General features: G+C 51.5%; 1 protein-coding gene across 2 annotated transcripts in view; it reads right to left on the reverse strand.

The window, feature by feature from the left end:
- Positions 1 to 12,845: 12,845 nt before the first annotated feature.
- asgr1a (asialoglycoprotein receptor 1a) overlaps positions 12,846 to 21,009 on the reverse strand; it is a 9,929-nt gene continuing 1,765 nt past the window's right edge. The window contains exons 2-9 of one of the 2 annotated variants that reach the window (XM_079295241.1): positions 17,405 to 17,513; positions 17,156 to 17,263; positions 16,920 to 17,009; positions 16,785 to 16,850; positions 16,530 to 16,622; positions 14,981 to 15,135; positions 14,742 to 14,851; positions 12,846 to 14,404 (exon numbers count right to left, since the gene is read on the reverse strand). In XM_079295241.1, coding sequence (XP_079151367.1) covers positions 14,248 to 14,404; positions 14,742 to 14,851; positions 14,981 to 15,135; positions 16,530 to 16,622; positions 16,785 to 16,850; positions 16,920 to 17,009; positions 17,156 to 17,263; positions 17,405 to 17,462 — 837 coding nt within the window. In that variant the 5' untranslated portion in view covers positions 17,463 to 17,513 and the 3' untranslated portion in view covers positions 12,846 to 14,247. Of the gene's footprint in view, positions 14,405 to 14,741; positions 14,852 to 14,980; positions 15,136 to 16,529; positions 16,623 to 16,784; positions 16,851 to 16,919; positions 17,010 to 17,155; positions 17,264 to 17,404; positions 17,648 to 21,009 lie in introns of those variants that run through there. The other variant, XM_079295242.1, reaches the window with a different exon arrangement.

A 21,009-nucleotide genomic window follows, 5' to 3' on the forward strand; every position in this document is an offset into this window, starting at 1 on the left:
TGGTCATACTCACTCCGAAGGTGGTCATGCCTGGGTGAGAAGTGGTGTTCATGCCTGGAGGTGCAATGGTTGTGGTGTTGGTCATGTTGGTCATCTTGGCTTTCTTAGGTTTATTCGTTCTTATTTCAGTATGAGGCTCTTGGTTGAGGTTCCGGGTCTGCAATGGCTATGGCGCTCCAGTTGTTCACCCTTTATAGGTGGGTGGACTCCTCCTTCCTTCGTGGGAGGAGTCCCTTCTTCACTTCTCCTTTTTCCTTCAACTTCCCCTTAAAGCACGAGGCAACAGTGGCTGCTACCCCGCCCTTAATGGCGGCACAGATTATTAGGCCCAAGATGACAATTCCAATTATCATCAACAAATAAGGCCAAAGCCAGGAGAACAAACTCCCCATCCATCCCTTTATGACCGTGAATCCTTCTCCAATCTTCCCTGCCACTTCTTCCACTACGATGGTTGCGGTCCCGACTATGGAGGCGCCCGTTAGTTCGATCCAACTGCACTCGTGTTCTCGTCGGCCGCTCCCGCAACTCAGCCAGTGTTCTTCTGGCTCGTAGCAGGTTCCGTTCCCGTAGAGGCGGTTAGCTCCTACCCATTCAAATCCTTTGTCTTCTTTACCCTCGCAGAGGCTTTTCCTGAAGGCGTGGCCCTCAGCTAGAAAGACTGTAGGGTCGGTTACTGGGGGAATGATTTGGCCGTTCACGTTCACTCTATCTTTCATGCGATGGCCCAGGATTAAGTTGGTACAGCTGCTAGTCAGAGGCCCTGACCGTCTCCATTTCCCGTCTTTAGCCTTCACCCAGGTTACTTCTTGCACGTGGGTTTCATATTCTGCTCCATAGTGGGTCTGGCAATGGTCTTCCCATCCTGGCACAGTCTCACAATGTCCCCCGGCCAGGCTGATGTTGCAGGTCGTGTTTCCTCGATTGCATTCCATTTTCCAGGGCCGTGGGCCCACATATGGTTCTGGTCGGCTCCAAACCCCAGGCCAGATGTCTCTTTCTTTCGAGTACACTGTGGCCAGGTACTGATACTTCACCCAGTAGTTGTTGGTTTGAGTTAGACATGGCACCACCCATTCCAACACTTCATCCTTCTGTAGGCCCCACCAGGTTGAACCGTCGTCCCGGGTGTGGGCCTCTTTCCATGCCTGCAGGGTTCCTTTGATCGTCTTGTTCGTTTTCAGGCCTGTGCAGTCATATAGCCACGTTCCCCAAGCCCGATACCACTCTTGCCAGAGTGTGCATCTCGGGGAGGCGCCGTCGGCTAGATACTCTGTTCCATTCAGAGCGATGAACATTTTGTTGGTCACACAAGTGTCAATCTTTTGGAAATCCCCTCTTGGGGCTGTCATTAAATCCTCGGGTTTCGGCAGCTTTTGTACATACATGTCGGTTGTCCGTGGTCCCAAAAGGCCGTAGCTGGCTCTGGAGTATCCCTCCTTGAAGGCTCCTTTGAAATGCTTTAGCTCGGTTATCCATATCCACGGCAGGGTGTTGTTGAGCCAAGCCTCGTGCCGGGCATTAGGTTCGGGTAGATAGATGAACTTATGAGCCTGATACTGTGGTTTGTTTACCGGAGTTATTACGAAGTAATTCTGACCTTCGCAATAAAAGAACACATTCCAGAAGCACTTATCTAGGAGAGGGAGCTTGCTTTTTATACAATGCTGCGTCCATTTCCTGCTTCTATTTCTCCGAAGACTGTCACTTGACTTGAATAGCGGCGGCGGCTGTTCTTCTTTTTCCTCTGGAACCGTCTCTGAAGCCGTAGGTTGTACTTCCACTACTTCTTCTTCCCTCTGCTGCGTGACATTCACGGCTCGGCTGGTGAGGTTGCTCCGCTGGCAGTCGGTGGAGTTTCCTAGTGTGGTGTTACCTAGTGGCCTCTCTGGCCTCACTTTAACTTTCACCCGCTGTGGTTTACGTCGCGGTTGTGTGGCCTCACAGGTGAGATTGTAGTGTCCCCAGAACATTCCGTCTGCCGGTAAAATCATCAAACACGTATCATTGCGGTGGCTCGCTGCATAGGTTACCTCGGGTTTCCAGTATCCCTCGTTCCCTTGCTCTGACCATGAGACACATGCCCATGAACAGTACCAGCCTGGGACACCGTTTTCGGGCGGGGTAGATCCAATTACACTGTGCCCGTTTTTCGTCTTGTGCTGTCTTCATCAATACCGTAATCTTCATCTCCGCTCCTAGCGTAGATACTTCATCTATCCTCCATGTCGAATTCTCTATTATCTTCTGGAATTCGCCTGCCCAGTCTGTTTCTTCACCCGTGTCGTTGATTTTCGAATCGTTGATTTTCTGATCCCAGATAGTCATCCACGCGATGATAGTAGCTGTCAGGTTCGGTGGCGTCCCACCCCCTTCTTGGACTTGACGGGTTGCATTAGAGCCAACCTCAAGGTCCAACCAGGGCGAGGCGCGCTTCTGTCCAGCGAGTTGAGAGAGAACGATCGTTCCAGAGTTGACCGTCCAGCATGTCTGGTCGAACTTTTTTGTGGTAGTGTAGGACACCCTCACATGAGTGAGGGCCCATGGGATACTACCATAGTAGTACAGTATAGCCAGGACAAGGCATAGTCCTGTTAATACTGCGACTACTTTAGCCATTAAGCAAAGCCATAGTCGTTTTCCATTCCGAGGTCGTTCACTTGATTGGTCCAGTCGCTTGCCGGGGCGTCTTAATGAGACGGGGGTAAAGGTTGAGGATCGCCTAAATTCATGAACTCTCCCATGAAGTAGTGGGAGATCCATGGTTTCGGATTCTGCAGTGCTCTGGTCGGTAGCACCTCTGGAAGAGGAGCTAGGCATCCGGAGCTGAGGCGCGGGGGAGAGTCAGGATCGCACTGACTAATCCTGCCCTTCAGGAGCTGGTGATATAGCACCGATGGGTATCTGCCAATGGCTAAGTCCAGCCCCCGCCACACCCACTGGTAGTAGGTGACGATTAAGGAGGGGGAGCAGGGGGGGGGTTCAAAGCAACCCTCGTTCACAGCATTATTTTGCCGCAGCCATGCGTAGATCTGTCTGTCCACTGGGTCGATAAGGATCCGGACTTTGGCAAGAGATGCGTATAACGGCTGACCGTCGTCCGTCTGGAGCTCCGTTACTTTAGCCCATGCTGCCAAGGGTTCGTGAAGGTTAAGCCGGCCAAACCCCGTAGTCCGTAATCTGGAAGGAGGCAATTCCCTCATGGTCAGGCATGGGTCCGGGTTCGGTGGGCCAAGGCCTGGCAGGCGGTAATGAACCATACGCAGCTCTATGTCTTGGTTCTCAATTACACAGCGCGCGCTGTTTTTCACGTGGAGCGCTATGAGACGCCGCATGACCGGGCTGGTGGTCCAGATCACATTTTCACCCAGCGAAAGATCAACATAGTCGTTTTGCAAATAATCAGCATAGTTAGGACCCCAGCGCAACTTCAACCGCAGACCCATAACTGAGATGAAAACGGTATTCAGGATCCAGGGGGATTGGTCAGGACAAGGGAGGACAGGCTGCAGCAGCCACGGATGGGTCCGATTGACTCTGTCATATTGGAGTTGCCATCCTGTGCGAAAAGCAGTCAGCAATTCCGCCTTCCCGGGTATTGACAGGTCAATCGAGCGCCTATATTCGCCATTGCTGCAGAAATAGGCGCCAGATCCACAGAGGCCTTTTCGGTAGGCAAAATCGCGTTGGGGTCTGTCCAAAAAGACAGTTTCGTTCGGCAATTGCAGATATGGCCTTCTTTGTGCGAGGTGGGACTGAGAGACTATTGATAGGTCCCTGCAATCTTTGTTTGGTGGGTTTGGCAGCGACATGTTGACAATCAAGTTCCGTTTTTTCTAGCAGCTATACTTTTTCTAAGAGCTGTTACTGCGAGGCTTTCCACCCCGCTGCAGTTTGCGAAATGACTTCCGTGCCCAAGCGGTCAAACCTATTGCGTCTGCGCGTGGGTTTGGAGGAGGCTCCGCCTCATCCGCTCTGGTCAGCTCCACCCCGACGGAGTACACACCGTCGAATGGAACCATCACGGTTTTCAGCGTCACCATGACGCGCATTGTGCGGGTCTCCCATGTAGGCGTTGGCGCTCTGGACGCCCAGGAGCCCGGTATTTGCATAGCACCGTTTCTGCGCCATCCCTCTGGGGTGACCGTGAAAATCTTACTCTTTTCCTTGGTCCTGGCACCGGTGTGGTGGAAGGCGTCCAGATCTGTGGTGGAATACTGGAGATTCGTGCCGCGAGCACCAGCTTCTGTTGGTACCGGGGCAAGCTCACGTATTGGCACATCAGGATCACAAAACACCTCCTCAATTAACTCGCGCCAGGTTGTTAATTCCCAGGGCCCCAGCCACCCCTCTCGTGTTGCCATCTCCAAGCGGCAATCGGGTAGGTTTGCTGCGGTGGCTGTGTACCCTGGGTCATCAGGGCTGCGAAAGACCCTGAAGGCCGCTGGGATCTGTACGGAAGACAGGGGCGGGTTGATAACTTCGGCCTGGCCTGGGCTGTATGGCCAGTTCCTTTGCACTGACTCCCACCAGGATCTCATGGGGACGTCACTACGGTTTCCTCTTGCTTCTTGTGGGTCGCCGTCGAGTAGGCCCATAGATGGTGCCGAAGGTCCCCCAGTCGCTGCTTGTGATAGATCAACAGGAGCGGCAGCACCCTCACCTTCCCACGAGGCGGGTGCCAGGGTTTGTATCGGCTGAAGAAACTTTCTCACCTGCCATCCGTCGGCTGCTCCAGCTTGCACCAGCAGTCCATTCAGCTGGAGTACGGAGCAAGACGCACAGAGGAGCAGCCTGTGTCCATCCCATTGGCAGACACAGTCCTTAAGGTTCAGCTTTGTCCCCCGCAGATCCCACTGGATGACGAAGTGCATCCTTGGTAAAAGCGCTATACGACAAAAACCGCACACATATGCATCCAAAACCTTCACCGGTTTGTGGGTCATACGGTCAAATTCCTTTCGTCGTCCAGAGACCCGGTGTGGTTTCTTGTTTCCGGGTCCCTGCCATGTGAGGTTAAGGGTGGTCGGCAGCAGGCAGACCACACAATCATTCTTGATTTCTTTCCATGTTAAGACTTCATTCTCTTCTGAGAGAAAGCCTTTCTTTGCATACTCCAACTTCTTCATGGCTCTTCCTGCCCAGAGCCCCGTAGTACTCCTTCTCATGTTAACCACCCCTTTGACATTGGCCACTCTGACAAAGGGTGGTAAAGCTTGTATGTGGGTGGCCATTTTTGAGTTCCTGGTTTTCTCCTAGTACGGAACTGGCTTCAGCTGCCCTACTCCTTGGATTCCTTTCTTCTTGAGTTGAACAGTATTACTGTCCAAAATCTTGACAACTATGTCTGATTTATCGTACTTGGCTTTGACTGCAGAGTTAGAAGCACCGACCTGAGCCTTGATCCAGACGCGCTGTCCTACTCGAAGTGGCACTTTTTGCTCAAGCTTGGGCTCTTTATCTTCGGAGCCCCGCCCTACTTCCTGTGATGTGAAGGGGCGGCGCATCAGCTCCTCCGCTGGGGAGGGCCTGTCACTTCGGTAGCGGTCGTTCAGGGTTTTGGCGATTTCCAGGGTCTTAGTGCTCCATTCTCTCGAGTTGGCATTTTTCCCAATCCAACTTTTTACCAAGCCAATGGTCCTTTCCACCACCCCGTTAGCCTGGGGGGTGTATGGGGGAGAGTAGATCCTCATTACCCCATGCTGTTGGCACCACTGGTCCACTTTAGCGTTGCGAAAATGCGTTCCGTTGTCAGTCCTGAGCTCTTTAGGTAACCCTAAATAGCCACAGACTTGGTCCAGCATGCTAACAACACTGTTGCCATTAGCTTTTCTTACTGCTTTTGTGGTTACATACCCTGACATGGAGTCCACAAGCACCAACAGGTACTTTTCTCCACATTTACCCGGTACCCCTAAGGGTCCTGCCACATCCATGCAGATAGAACCCCAGGGTACGGTACTTTTGATGGTGAGTCCTCCCACTCTTTGTCCTCTCCTTCCTGCGTTGTATCGACCACACAACTCACAGTCTTGAAGGATTCTGCGGACTTCTTTTTCAGGAATCCAGAGTCGCTGCTTTTCCAGTTCCCTTCGTGTTGGAACGGTGCCTGCATGTCCAAGTGCTCCATGCACTGCTTGCACCACCTCCTTCACGTTCTCTTCTGGGACTACCCGTCCTTTGGGCAAATCTTCCCACTTCTCGATCCCAACAAAGACAATTTGTCTCATCTGGACGAAACGATCCACTTCTTCGTTTCCTTGCCAATGAGTTCCTGCTCGCGTGTGGGCCCTCTGGTGCACCACTTCGAGCTCCATTGTTAGCCGCAATTCGGCTATTTTTCTCCATAGGTTTTCGTGAGCTACTTTCTTGTTTTTAGCACTCTCAAAACCATTTTCTTCCCATATGGACAGGTCTTCGTTAAGGGCCTGAGCACAGTAATAACTATCAGTTATGACTCTAGCTCTTTTCACCTTTCTTCGCTCCAACTCGAGCAAACCTTCCAGTATCGCTGTTACCTCCCCGGTCTGGGCACTGCCGGGGATTTGGCCTCGTTGTCTGAAGCGCTCCTTCTCAGTGTGCTTGAGAATGAAGCCCCAGTAGGCTTTGTCGTCTTGTCCTTTTCGCGAGCCGTCGGTGTATAGAGTCCACTCTATCGGTTCGGCTGGCTTCTCGGCCTGAGTCGCCTTTTTCTTACTCACGGGTTGTGCAGGGCCGATTTCGAGGTCTGGGTCCAGCAGGATGTCTTCCCAACGTCCCCACCTTGCGTTCGTCGCCTTCGTGCTCTCTACCGTGGCTTTTCTTAGGAATCGATGGACCTGGCTTTGCGTGAGGACCCTGATGCCCTGCCCTTGAGCAAGGTCTTTCAGGGTGCTCCAATACCTTGCCAGAACTGCCAACTCCTTCTCTTCTGCTGGATATTTCTTTTCCACGGAGGACAGGGTGTAGCTCCACAAAGTGACTATTCCCCCGCCCTCATTGCACACTTTTACCACTGCGTCGTCGTCGTTGCAACTGACCTCTGCCACCAGCTTGGTTGTAAGGCTTCGTGGCTCCAGCCGCAAAGCGTCTTTAATGGCTGTCTGGAGGTTTTCCAAATTGTTTTGATCCGTTGCGGTCCATTCCCACTTCTTGTGGGCATCTTCTGGTTTTTCTTTTCGTAGTTTTACATACAGTGGTCTTGCATACTTCTGGTAGCTAGGGACATGGTCCCTAACGTAGTTGCAGAGCCCCAGCACCTGCTGTAGTTCGTTCAGCGAGGTTGGCGGGTCGATCTGCTCCACTTTATCCCGGAATCCGTCCGAGAGTCCCAGGTCGTTGGAGACCTGGAATCCCAGGTAGTTCACTTGGAATCGTCCAAATTGGCATTTTTTCAGATTCAATTTCAAGCCTGCTGCTGTTAGTCGTTCTACGACTTGTCTCAATTTTTGCAGATGTTCTTCTTCGGTGTCATCCGCAATGAATACATCATCGATGTAGATTGTTGTCTCTAGGCCGTCGAGTATGTCCATTACGGCCGACTGGAAAACATTCGGAGAGTTTTTGTAGCCTTGCGGTAGCCGTTCCCAGACGTACGCTTTACCTTTGTGGGTGAACGCTGTTTTGCCCTGGGAGGCTTTGGCTAGCCTCAACGAGAAAAATCCGTTTGCCAGATCTATGCAGGATTTGTACCTTTTCAGTCTTAGTGTCTTCAGCGTCCCTTGTGGGTTGATCAGGCTGGCGCGGTTGGCGACAGTCCTGCGGTTGAGGGCCTTAAAGTTGATAACAGGTCTCCATCCTCCTCCCGATGACTCAGGCTTCTTGACTGCCTGTATTGGGCTGTTTGTGATGGGATTTGGCTCCTCTCGCACCACTCCTAGTTCGCTGAGCTCCGTGACTATCAGGTCCATTTCTGCAACGGCCCCTGGATTCAGGGGGTATTGGCGAACGGGCGGGTGTACACCCCCTTCTATGGTGTGGGTGTACTTCGCACCCATGTCTCCACAGTCATTTTTGAACCTAGCCACTCCGGCTTTGGAAAGTATGTCTTCTAGCGTTTCTTTTCCCTCCGGAGAAAGGTCGCTGTCTTCGATTTGTTGCTTGGTCACTTCTGGAATGTTCACTGGTTTGTACCACTCCGGTGATAACGATCCCATCTGGATTAGTTTTGCCCCGAGGACTCTGAGTCGCTGTTGTATTGGGGTTCGATTTCCTGGGCTGCTATGCAGCTCTTTTAAGTCTGTTATTGTCATTAAATTGTAGGGTCCTAGAGCCCATACAACTCCTTTCCAGACGCCAAACGGAATCTTTTTGATGGTTCCGTCGGCTAGTTGAACAGTCAGGTGTCCTTTTGTTTCAAGGCATTTGCGGGTCATCGACACTTCTGCACCAGTATCTACCTGATAGGGGATTCCATCCACGTCGGTGTATATGTCGTCCCCCACCCAGTAGGCATGATCCACTGTGACCCGCGCCCGCTTAGCCATTACTTTCTCTGCCCTTCGCTCCCAGCTTCCAGGCGGGAGGCACGAAGGGCCTGTTTCTGTTCTGTCGTCAGCTTGTTGTAATCCTCGGAAGAGAGAAAACTGCTCTTGTTGGCTGGTGGGGTCCGTGGCCCCTCCTGTTGTTGATCCGGCTGGGCCCTGTGGTAAACGCCCTGCCTCTGGAAGCCTTCTTGCCTTGGAGCTCCCTGCTCCCTCTGGTTGCCTTGTGGACCCCTCTGAGGTCCTTGCTCTCGCGGGTAGCCTTGGTAGCCTTGAGAACCCCTCCGGAATCCTGGCTCACGCTCGTAGTTTTGTGGACTCCTCTGGAATCCTCCCGACTGCCTTCTCTGTGTCTGTGAAGGACCGGGTCCCTCGGTGGGCCTTGCGTTGTCATACGAGGGCCTGGGAGCCGGCGGCTTCGGCTGGTTTCCTTTTTCTCTTTTGTCTTCCAAGTGTTTTTTCTTCAAGTCCCACTTTCTTACCGTTTCTTGGATTTGTTCGGTGGTACTTTTGTTGATGTTTAGGGTCACAAAATCGATGTCATTCATTAGGCCCTTTGTCAGCTTCCTAAGGACTTGCACACTTCTTTCCGGCGGAATCGCCTGTCGCAAGGCGTACCATGCCTGGGTGAGAGTTTGCCCTTTGTCTAAGCTTTTTCTTGCCTTGTCGATGTGTGACTCCTCGTCTTCGCAGTCTTCCAACACTAATCTTCGGTAGTGCTGTTCCGCGGTTTCTTCGGGACCCATCGGTTGGTCCGTCACATGAGCCAGCCACAATCTTTTCGCCTCATCGTTTGTGGAACTGGCTTTTACCATAAGCCATTTCTGTGTCAGATATTCTTGCACCGATTCTTTTGGGTCTCGGTTTGTCACCATCGCCTTGATCTTTTTGAACTCACCAAAGCTCTGGGTGGAAGCCCGCATCTTTGTTATGCAGTCATTTTCTTCAGCGGTGGCGAGGCAGCTGCTTCGTGCGAGGCCCTGCCCTTGAGGTGGCTGTTCGTCCTCGCTGCCCGAGATGTCTTGCCTCCGCGCTTTGTCTTCCTCCGCTGCCAGCTTGTAGGCTGCTTTCTTCAGGCGTCGCAACATGACGTCGTACACGATTGTCACAAAGCCTGTGCGAAAGTTACCCGTCAGCTCCGTGGCTGTTGCGAGGGAGCCGTAGGTCGGGGTCATTAGAAAATTCGCCCATTCTCTTTTTGTCGCGTAGACCATTGTTCCTTTCATTCCTTCGAGGTCGTGCAGCCATATTTCTGGAACATCATAATTTGTTTGACCGACCTCTGGAGCATAGGCTTTTCTTCCGTCTTTGGTGGTCATGGGCCCGTAACGATCGTCTCGGGGGAATTTCAGCGAAGCCGTGCACACTGAAACTAGGGGCAGCGCGTTCTTCTTGCCTTTTCTGCTTCCTATTCTCAGGTCGGTCATTCCTCCCGGAGCCTCGTATTCGATGGAGGTCAGGCTTGGCGCTGTTTCTTCTTCATCTGAACTTACATCTGCGGCTTCTTCCTGCGCCTCTCGTTCTGGTTCTGCTGACGGCGAAGCCGGCTGAACTGGTTCTGGCGTTCTTTGTGGAGCCCTGGGACTTTCCCTGCTCCCGCCTGGACTTTCGAACCTTATCATGTGCGCTTCTCCGCCTCCGGAGTAGCTCATTGTCTGCACGCCGACGGACTCTGCTGGGCTGGGGAACCCTCGTGGAGGTTTGGTTGGCACGGGGGTTTCCTCTTCTGTCTGCACCGCTACTGTCCGGGGAGAGGGGATTGGAGTTCTTCTTTCCTTTGGTGGTTTTTCCTGGCTTGAGCTGACCTGTGGACGTCGCTCCTCTCGTGTAGAGGGACCGGGTGTTGATTCCTCGTAGCTCCTCTGCTCGGTCCTGGTTTCTCTCTTCAATCTTACTGATTGCGGGAGCCGTGGCAGAACTGCTTTCGCAACTGGGGCGTTCTCGTCCTTGTATTCCGGCGGTCCTGCCCTCCAGTTGTTTGGCCCCTCTGTTTTGAAGAGGGGTCTCAGTATTCTCTCTTTTCTCTCTTGGTATTGGGCCACCGAGGTGACTATCACCAACTCGCGGATTTTGTTCCACCCGTGAGGAGCGTTCATCAGGAGGTGCAGAATCCTCATTGCCGCTTCTTCTGCTACCTCCCATGGTAGGTTGCCGGACCTGGCGCCGTCGTTACATATAACGACTCTTTTGAAGGACAATTCACTTGCTCGGGTGACACCTTTTTCTAATGCCTCCTCTATGCTGTCCCGATAGGCGTCTTGATCTTCGCCATCCTCATATCCTTCGATCGGTACGTGTAGCACCGCATAATGTCTTGATTCTCCGCCGCTCGTAACCACCACCTCCTCCTGTCTTTGTCTGCATCCCGGGAGGCGCACCTCAAGTTCTTCTTTGTAGAGGCTGCCTGCCTCTCTTACCAGATTCTTTCTGAACCGGGAGATATGAGGCTTTAGATGTGAGTTGGTTAAGACAACCAGTCCATGGCTGTCTATGTCCCAAGGCTCTCCGAAGTGGTTATATGCGGTTAACCCGGTCTGGTTTGCATATTTTTTGGTCCCCTCGGGCATCTTTTTCAACTTTTGAAGATGGTCTTCTGGGTTCGGGGAGTGAACATGTCTGGTCTTACCCCTAGCTTTCTGGGGCCGCCTCGGCTCTGGGCCGTTGTAGTCCCGCAGGACCTTTTTTACTGCCGCGGCAGCGGGAGTCCCGGATCCCATGGAGGGCGGGAGCAGTTGGTACTCGGCGCTCCTGTCCAGCGTTGAGTCGTCCCTCGGTTCGTCCTCCTCTGAGATCTCCCCGTTGCTGCCGCTATCCTGTTTGTCCCCACTGTCGGACCCCGAGGACCCCCCTGACTGGGAGTGCACGGAGACCTCGGTGCTGTGGGTGCTGACCTGATCGTCGCCGTTCCCCTCAGTATATTCTAGGTTGGTGGCTATGTATGCCGCTATTGCGTCTTGCTCTTTTTTATTTTCTTTATAGCGGGCGGTGGCTATCACTTTCTGTTTTATAGTCACTGCCCCCGCTCCGATTTCTGCGGCGAGCATCTTCACGACTGAGTCATATTCTTTTGACGGGCTGATAATGGTGACTATTTTTCCTTTAATAACCCTCATTACTACTAGCCACCATTGTAGCCACTCTCCCACTTTCTTCTTGCCTGAGGGGGGTCCTTCACACCCTACCACTGCCACCACCATTCCGGACTTATGGGTGAGGGGAGCAAGATAACCCCCCTCCCTTTCGCAATTCTTTTTTACTTCTTCTCCCACCTTCGCTCTATCTGCTTCTTCATGCAGCACGATTAGGTGTTGTTGAATTGATTTGTCCCAGGTGTCCCATCCTCTGCCATTCAGGATGATCTGATGTTGGACGTTGCTTCTGCCTCTTGGAGCCGGTGTCGGTGTCTGTACTCCCGATGTCGCTCCGTGTGGTCCAGCGTCGTCCGTCTGCTGGTCCGGGCTGTCGTCTACTGCCTGGTCCGGGGTCGATGGCGCTGGCACGTCCTGCTGAGGCGTCGCCGTCTGCGGGCTGCCTCCGTCGCCGTCGGATCCTCTCTGCTGTCCGGTGGCGCTTCCTCCATCAGGGCCGTTGGCTCGTACCGCTGGGTCGCCTCCGCCGCTATCGGATCCTCCGGGCGATTCTTCCATCTTGGACTTTGTCTTTGTCTTTGTTGTCTCGAGTCGCCTTCCTCCCAAAGCCTCTCGTCGCGCGTTGAGGAAGGGATGGGATCAGGCTCTGGTCCCTCTACAGGTCGGGCGAGTCTGGTCGATGCTCCCCGTCGCCTGCGGATTCTCCTGTGTTGGCCTGTAAATACCACACACAGCTTCGATTCGTGGATGTCTTCGCAATCGGACTTCTTCGAGGCTTGGGCAGCTTTGCTTTCTACCCCAACGCCTCACCTCAGGTCTTTTCGTACACGAACGACAGCCTCTCTTAGCTGCCGGGGTTCTTCTTTTGGACTCAACGTACTCCTTTTCCGTCGAGCCCCACGTTATGGGCGCCACGTGTTAGATCCTGGGTACTTCTGGCCCGATACGGGGCTAATTACTGACTCAGCTCTCTATTAAAAGATTCTCGAGCTGGTGTTCTGGCGAGGGAACTCGCCTGGCTCCGCTAACTGCCTTTACTCCCGACGTCTACCCTGCTTCCTCCGGTCAGAGCGCACTCGGCCGAGAGACCAGTCCTGGCCCCGGGCGCTCCCACCAGTCGCGTCGGTTATGGCAGCTTCCCTCTTATGGATCCGCGCTCTTGGTAAATGCCAGGTTAGGTTTTAACGGCTAGGATTAATTCTTGCTAAAACCGTAAGGGGTTGTTAAGTGGATTCGGTCTCTAGGATAACCTTTCAGAACTCAGTTGTTAGACATACAATAGCTTTAACTTTTTACTGTCACGAGGAACTTATTACTACTTCGGCAAATTAATGCACTTGAGGATTTCACTTTAAATGCAGATTAGATATTTATTGCAGGTTATATTTAGTTAGTTTGCAGGGGTTACAGCTACAGCTCACATAAAATGTCACTACACATGATTAGTCAATTTAATTATCTTCTTCGATTATACTCATTAGTTTTAGTCGCCGAGACGGCTCGGTTGGAGCTGGATGTCCAATGGTGCGATGAAAAAGGTTCTTTTGGAGTTGTTAGGAGCGAAGGTCAGGCCTGACCCTCGATCCTCCCGCTCCGCAACGGAGCCCGTTCAGCTGTTCTCAAAACTCAGTACAAAGTCTTTCTCAGGCAGCTGCGGCTTTCTCTGTTGTCCAGATGTTTAGAGGCGAGCGGTGGGGAGAGTTTGAAACTTCGTCTTTTAATCTCAATGTCCACGAACAGAGGTCTCTTTTCCGTGAACAGAGACGAAGCCCTCAATACATCAGTTGCAGGCGTCTGTATCTTCTTCCGATGCACTTGGTACGGCATCCGCGATGAAATCCCAGCTTTGCTCTTTGCAAGCATGTCCTTATATTCCTCATATGGGCTGTGATCAGCCCCCACCTGTTTGGTCCATTACTCATCCCCCCTCCCTCTGGAAAGGGCGTTAAGCCGAACATTGCCGGTATGACTCAACTATTGCATCAGTTTCCAGAACTTTCTTTTGACTACACCCAACATCTGGTCTTGATTACAGCAATGTCATTCTTGCCCAATACATTTCATTTCAGCTCCACAGAACACACAGAAACATTCATTACATTTGTTTAAATCACTTCTATGCAGTTAAACATTTGTTACACCATTGATTAGAACATTTCGTTATATTTATTCATACATTTTATCTGTTTGATTACATTTCAACGTTGAATATATGCTTTGCGCTCTTATAGCCTGACTTCTCTCCCTTGAATGTGTCGACATGTTACCGAGGCAGCTCTTGAGAGGTCAACTCTTCTTGACAACACACACACACACAAATACAGAAATATATTTGTGATTTATTTATTCACGTTGCATTGGAATCGTTCTGCTGCATCTGTAGTTACTGAGACTGATCTGACCCCACAGCTTAACCTTTACATTGAAGTAACTTCCTGTCTGACTTCCTGTCTGAGTATTTCAATGTGTGATCAGAATACACTACATGTGATGATGATGAAGAAACAGTGAGGCTCATTGATGACTTTATTTGAGCTCTGAGACAGATAGATAGAGGTGTGTGTGTGTGTGTGTGTGATCGGCGGCGGAGGCTCCTCCCCTCAGCCCGGCGGAGGCTCCTCCCCTCAGCCCGGCGGAGGCTCCTCCCCTCAGCCCGGCGGAGGCTCCTCCCCTCAGCCCGGCGGAGGCTCCTCCCCTCAGCTGCGCCGGCTGTGGCTCTGACAGATGAAGCGCATCCTGGAGGAGCAGTGCAGGTCGTTGAGGCGTCCGTCGCTGTGGACGTGAGCACAGTCCTCGTCTCCGTGTCCCAGACCGTGATCAGTCCAGCTGTCCGGCTGACCCGGTCTCCACCGCCTGCAGACCAGCACAAGCACACGGGTCACAGGTCTGGTTTTACTCCATGACTCCACGGTACAGGACCTAGAACAGGTACAGGACCTAAACCAGGTACAGGACCCAGAACAGGTACAGGACCGAGACCAGGTACAGGACCCAGACCAGGTACAGGACCCAGATCAGGTACAGGACCGAGACCAGGTACAGGACCTAAACCAGGTACAGGACCTAAACCAGGTACAGGACCCAGACCAGGTACCGTACTGTGTAGCCTTGTCCAGATCTCGTCTCTCACAGTGGGGACATCGTTCGTCTGACTAAAGCTTGAAGAACAATGAAAGAGAAGAGAGCCCACCTCCGGTTCATGACGTACGGCGTCCGGTTGACCCACTCCCACTCCCCCGTCCTCTCATCAGTCAGACCCACCCAGTAAAAGACCCCCATGCCATGCTGTCTGACAAAGTCCTGAACCAGAGAGACAGACAGGCAGAGAGACGGTCACAAATACTGAATATATAAGAACGGTGGCTAAAAGGTGTCCCACAGGCATCAACCCAGGTCCTCTGCTCCAGACAGACAGACAGGCCGTCTCACCCACTCCTCGTCGGTGTTGAGGATGACCAGGTGGGATTCGTGTCCGTTGCACCAGTCCCTCGCAGCGTCCCAGGACAACGATGTCTTGCTGAACAGATAACAGCTGGAGCCAAAAATATCCCAATTCAGGGGACAACAGCCTTCAGATGCTGAACCTAAGAGACAGACGGAGACAGAGACACAAGGGAGGACATGAGGGGAGAGAGACAGAGACACGAGAGAGGACACGAGGGGAGAGAGACAGAGACACGAGAGAGGACACGAGGGGAGACAAACGGAGACACAAGAGAGGACACGAGGGGAGAGAGACAGAGACACGAGAGAGGACACGAGGGGAGAGAGACAGAGACACGAGAGAGGACACGAGGGGAGAGAGACAGAGACACGAGAGAGGACACGAGGGGAGAGAGACAGAGACACGAGAGAGGACACGAGGGGAGAGAGACAGAGACACGAGAGAGGACACGAGGGGAGAGAGACAGAGACACGAGAGAGGACACGAGGGGAGAGAGACAGAGACACGAGAGAGGACACGAGGGGAGAGAGACAGAGACACGAGAGAGGACACGAGGGGAGAGAGACAGAGACACGAGAGAGGACACGAGGGGAGAGAGACAGAGACACGAGAGAGGACACGAGGGGAGAGAGACAGAGACACGAGAGAGGACACGAGGGGAGAGAGACAGAGACACGAGAGAGGACACGAGGGGAGAGAGACAGAGACACGAGAGAGGACACGAGGGGAGAGAGACAGAGACACGAGAGAGGACACGAGGGGAGAGAGACAGAGACACGAGAGAGGACACGAGGGGAGAGAGACAGAGACACGAGAGAGGACACGAGGGGAGAGAGACAGAGACACGAGAGAGGACACGAGGGGAGAGAGACGGAGACACAAGAGAGGACACGAGGGGAGACAAACGGAGACACAAGAGAGGACACGAGGGGAGAGAGACAGAGACACGAGAGAGGACACGAGGGGAGAGAGACAGACACGAGAGAGGACACGAGGGGAGACAGACAGAGACACGAGAGAGGACACGAGGGGAGACAGACGGAAACAGAGACACAAGAGGAGAGACAGAGACACAAGAGAGGACAGGATGGAAGAGAGACAGACACAAGAGAGGACAGGAGGGAAGAGAGACAGAGACACAAGAGTGGACACGAGGGGAGACAAACGGAAACAGAGACACAAGAGAGGACATGAGGGGAGACAGAGACACAAGGGAGGACATGAGGGGAGACAGACAGAGACACGAGAGGACACGAGGGGAGACAGAGACACAAGGGAGGACACGATGGGAGACAATTACATGACTGCGTCCTCCTGTACAGCTGTCTTTCTCAGGACCATATTAACAGAGTGGGACATTTTAAGAAAAGACACTTAGAAAGTGGTGACCAGGATTAGATCAAGGTTCACAGTGAAGATAGGTGTGTGTGTGTGTGTGTGTGTGTGTGTGTGTGTGTATGTGTGTGTGTGTGTGTGTGTGTGTGTGTGTGTGTGTGTGTGTGTGTGTGTGTGTGTGTGTGTGTGTGTGTGTACCGTTGTTGATGATGCGTTCGATGGTACACTTGAGCGAAGCGACCGTCCTGCTGATGTCGTCCAGAGCTGACAGCTGCTTCAAAGCCTCGTCCACTGAACACACGCACGCACACACACGCACACACACACACACACACACACACACACACACACACACACACACACACACACACACACACACACATTGAGAACATTTGCTGCTGAGTGGAGCTTCATTGTTCTTCATTGTTGTGCTTTCGGGGTCTTCAGACAGACCTGAGGTCAGCTGGTCCTTGTTGCTCTCCACAGCAAACTTCAGGCGCTGGACGTCTTTTGCTGCATCTGAGACAAAAAGGGACAGGACGTTGTGGACCAATCAGATTTAAGGATCTCAGAGACGGGGGTAGTTACCTTTGCTGAGCTGCTGGGCGGCGCTCAAGGACTCGGTCTGGTTGGACACACGTCTGTCCACAGACCACAACCAGCTGGACATCTTGGAGTCTGAAGGCGGGGACACAAAGTAGTCCTGTTGTGTGTGTGTGTGTGTGTGTGTGTGTGTGTGTGTGTGTGTGTGTGTGTGTGTGTGTGTGTGTGTGTGTGTGTGTGTGTGTGTGTGTGTGTGTGTGTGTGTGTGTGTGTGTGCTCACTGCTAGCTCCCAGTGCTATGATCAGAATCAGGAGGATTGTCGCCGTCAGACCAGGAAACAACCAGCGTCTGAACCTGGAGACTCCTGAGACAGAGACGGGAGCCGGCTCTGAGAGACAGACGGGTAGAGAGACAGACGGGTAGAGAGACAGACGGGTAGAGAGACAGACGGGTAGAGAGTCAGGAGGTGACTTTCTCACTTTTTACAATAAGTACAATCAGTCAGACAGGTGGAGAGACAGACGGGTACCTTTGTTCCAGAAGGAGCTGTTGTCGTCTTCCACGTCGTCATGGTATTCGGTCGTCATGTCTCCGTCTCCCTCGTCCGTCTCCCTCGTCCGTCTCTATCCCGGTGAAGTCTGTCCACACACAGAGCAGAGGGGTCATCAACCCCCAAAAACTGCACTTTGAACTGGAAAACACAGCGAGTGTCGCCATGTTGGTCGACGATGTGGAAACACACATTTCTACTGAAGGTAACTGAAGTGTTCCCGCTTCCACTGCTACAACTGCAGCTGAAGCCTTTGGGAAAAGAAAGTGACAAAAGCTTAATTGTGGTGAAGTACTTCTATGCACTCAGGTAGGACCGGAGGTTGAGTCACTAAAAGATGCTGAAGTGGCAGTTAAACTGAAACACTGGAGGACGTTGAAGTGGCAGTTAAACTGAAACACTGGAGGACGTTGAAGTGGCAGTTAAACTGAAACACTGGAGGACGTTGAAGTGGCAGTTAAAACTGAAACACTGGAGGATATTGAAGTGGCAGTTAAACTCAAACAGGGTTGAATGATTCACAGATGAAGTGTACTGAATGGTGGGAAGTGGCAATTGAAATGTAGGCAGTCACAAAACGATGAAGTGGTAGTTGGAGTGTGAGAACTAAAAGGATGTGAAGTGGCCGTTAAAGAATGAGCATTGGATGTAAATAAAATGGTAGTTGGACGAGAAATGCAAAAAGCATTGAAAGGAGTTGAAGTGTAGATAACATGGAACATAAAGGACAATGGTCTCGTCGCCACAAACTTTATTGAAACAATGAAACAATGATATAAGGTTGAACACATCGTTTACATCCAGGACGTTTACAAAGACGTCGGGCCGTGTTTCATTAGCATTCCTATTGCCTCATCACTGATGTTTCTACATCACGTCTATGATGCGTTTCCTGTTCAGGGCCGCGCGCTGTGTTTCTGACAGATGAAGCGCATCCTGGAGGAGCAGTGCAGGTCGTTGAGGCGTCCGCCGTTGTGCAGGTGAGCGCAGTCCTCGTCTCCGTGTCCCAGACCGTGATCGGCCCAGCTGTCGGGCTGACCGGGAACCCAGCGCCTGGAGACCACGCGAAGGGTTAAAGAAGACATCGTACACGTGATGTTTTCGTGAGAGGACGTCGTCAGAGACTAACCTGCGCTCCATCGTGTACGGAGTCTGGTTCACCCACTCCCACCGACCGGTTCTCCAGTCAGACAGACCCTGTTAGAATTGTATCTTAGTATAATTTGTAGCACCTTTAGATCTATGCTTGTAAAACTTGTGAAGTTTTGCCAAAAGTTGCAAATCTTTATGAATGTTTATCATAGAAGTGTCATTGAATGAATTCAACTGTGAAGAATAGTATGTTCAGGCAATTACAGGTCATAGAGAAGGAGGAGCCAGCTGGATTTAGCCAATAGGAACTACGGACATTATGGGATGTTTTTTGAACTGTAAGGCGGGAGAGAAAGGACTGCCGGCCTCTTGCTCCGGTTCCACTGTGTGGGTGTGACGCGTTCATGTTCCATGTAACTGTTGTAGCATCAGAAGGATTCAATGCTCCCGCTGTCTTTGTAGCAGAGGCCGGACCATGCGGTCTCCCCACAGTCTCCAGGTTCCTTGAACCTCACGGAGCATTGAAATCATTCAGTGATGATTAACTCTACATCTAACGTATGTGTAGAATGTTAGCACGTTAGCATGTCAGCACGTTAGGATGTTAGCACGTTAGCATGTTAGCTTCTATGAGCCACATTCAGCCGATATCCTAAAGCAGCGGTCCCCAACCACCGGGCCGTGGACCGGTACCGGGCCGCACAGAAAGAATACATGTTATATTATTGGTTGTCAGAGTCTGAAAGAAGTTCTTAAAGAAGTTTTATTTTGAATAATGACCGGATTCTCTCACAATGTCCTCCGCCTGTTCCTCTTGACATGTCAAGACGCTCGTCTCGGTCACGTGATACATTACCTCAGAAATCAAGCCCGCAAACTGGTGAAGATGAGTAAAACACTTGTGGAGAGCTTCTTTGCAAAGAAGGAAGGCCACGAAGGAGATGGAAGAAGAGCTACAACCTCCAAGAACATGAAAGCTTCATCTAACAGACATCAGGAGTCTGATGAAACATCAGGAGTCTGATGAAACATCAGGAGTCTGATGTTTCATCAGACTCCTGATGTTTCATCAGACTCCTGATGTTTCATCAGGCTCCTGATGAAACATCAGGAGTCTGATGAAACATCAGGAGTAATTCTCTGCAGAACATGTGTCGACAGAAGAAGATCAGCTGCTGGAGGTTGTAAATGACGGTGGCATTAAAAGTGTGTTTGAGACAACAACTCTGCTGGTGTTTGATTAAAATCAAGGCTGAATATCCTGAGATCACCACTAAAGCACTGAAACCTGCTTCCACTTCACACGTCCTCTCTGTGAAGCAGGATGTTCTGCAGTGACGCGATCTAAACTAAACTACGGAGTAGATGAACGACAGACTGGACATCAGGAACAGACTGCGGGTGTCGTTGTCTCCCGTTAACCCCTGATGAACCGTCTCGTTGCAGAGAAACCAGCTCAGCGCTCCACTGAGTCAGCGTTATGTGAGTTGTATTCATTTATGCATTTTATATTTGTTTTCATGACGATCATATCATTTTATTTCGTCGTGTTTTTCCACCACACCTTGAAGGTCCTTGAACATATCGTCTGACATGGAACCGGTCCTTGAACATATCGTCTTACATGAAACCGGTCCTTGAACATATCGTCTGATATGAAACCGGTCCTTGAACATATCGTCTGACATGAAACCGGTCCTTGAACATATCGTCTGACATGGAACCGGTCCTTGAACATATAGTCTGACATGAAACCGGTCCTTGAACATATCGTCTGACATGAAACCGGTCCTTGAACATATCGTCTGATATGAAACCGGTCCTTGAACATATCGTCTGACATGAAACCGGTCCTTGAACATATCGTCTGATATGAAACCGGTCCTTGAACATATCGTCTGATATGAAACCGGTCCTTGAACATATCGTCTGACATGAAACCGGTCCTTGAACATATCGTCTGATATGAAACCGGTCCTTGAACATATCGTCTTACATGAAACCGGTCCTTGAACATATCGTCTGATATGAAACCGGTCCTTGAACATATCGTCTGACATGAAACCGGTCCTTGAACATATCGTCTGATATGAAACCGGTCCTTGAACATATCGTCTGACATGAAACCGGTCCTTGAACATATCGTCTGATATGAAACCGGTCCTTGAACATATCGTCTGACATGAAACCGGTCCTTGAACATATCGTCTGATATGAAACCGGTCCTTGAACATATCGTCTGATATGAAACCGGTCCTTGAACATATCGTCTGACATGAAACCGGTCCTTGAACATATCGTCTGACATGAAACCGGTCCTTGAACATATCGTCTGACATGAAACCGGTCCTTGAACATATAGTCTGACATGAAACCGGTCCTTGAACATATCGTCTGACATGAAACCGGTCCTTGAACATATCGTCTGACATGAAACCGGTCCTTGAACATATCGTCTGATATGAAACCGGTCCTTGAACATATCGTCTGAC

This window comes from Melanostigma gelatinosum (genome assembly GCF_949748355.1).
Source record: "Melanostigma gelatinosum genome assembly, chromosome: 23".
Lineage (NCBI taxonomy): Eukaryota > Metazoa > Chordata > Actinopteri > Perciformes > Zoarcidae > Melanostigma > Melanostigma gelatinosum.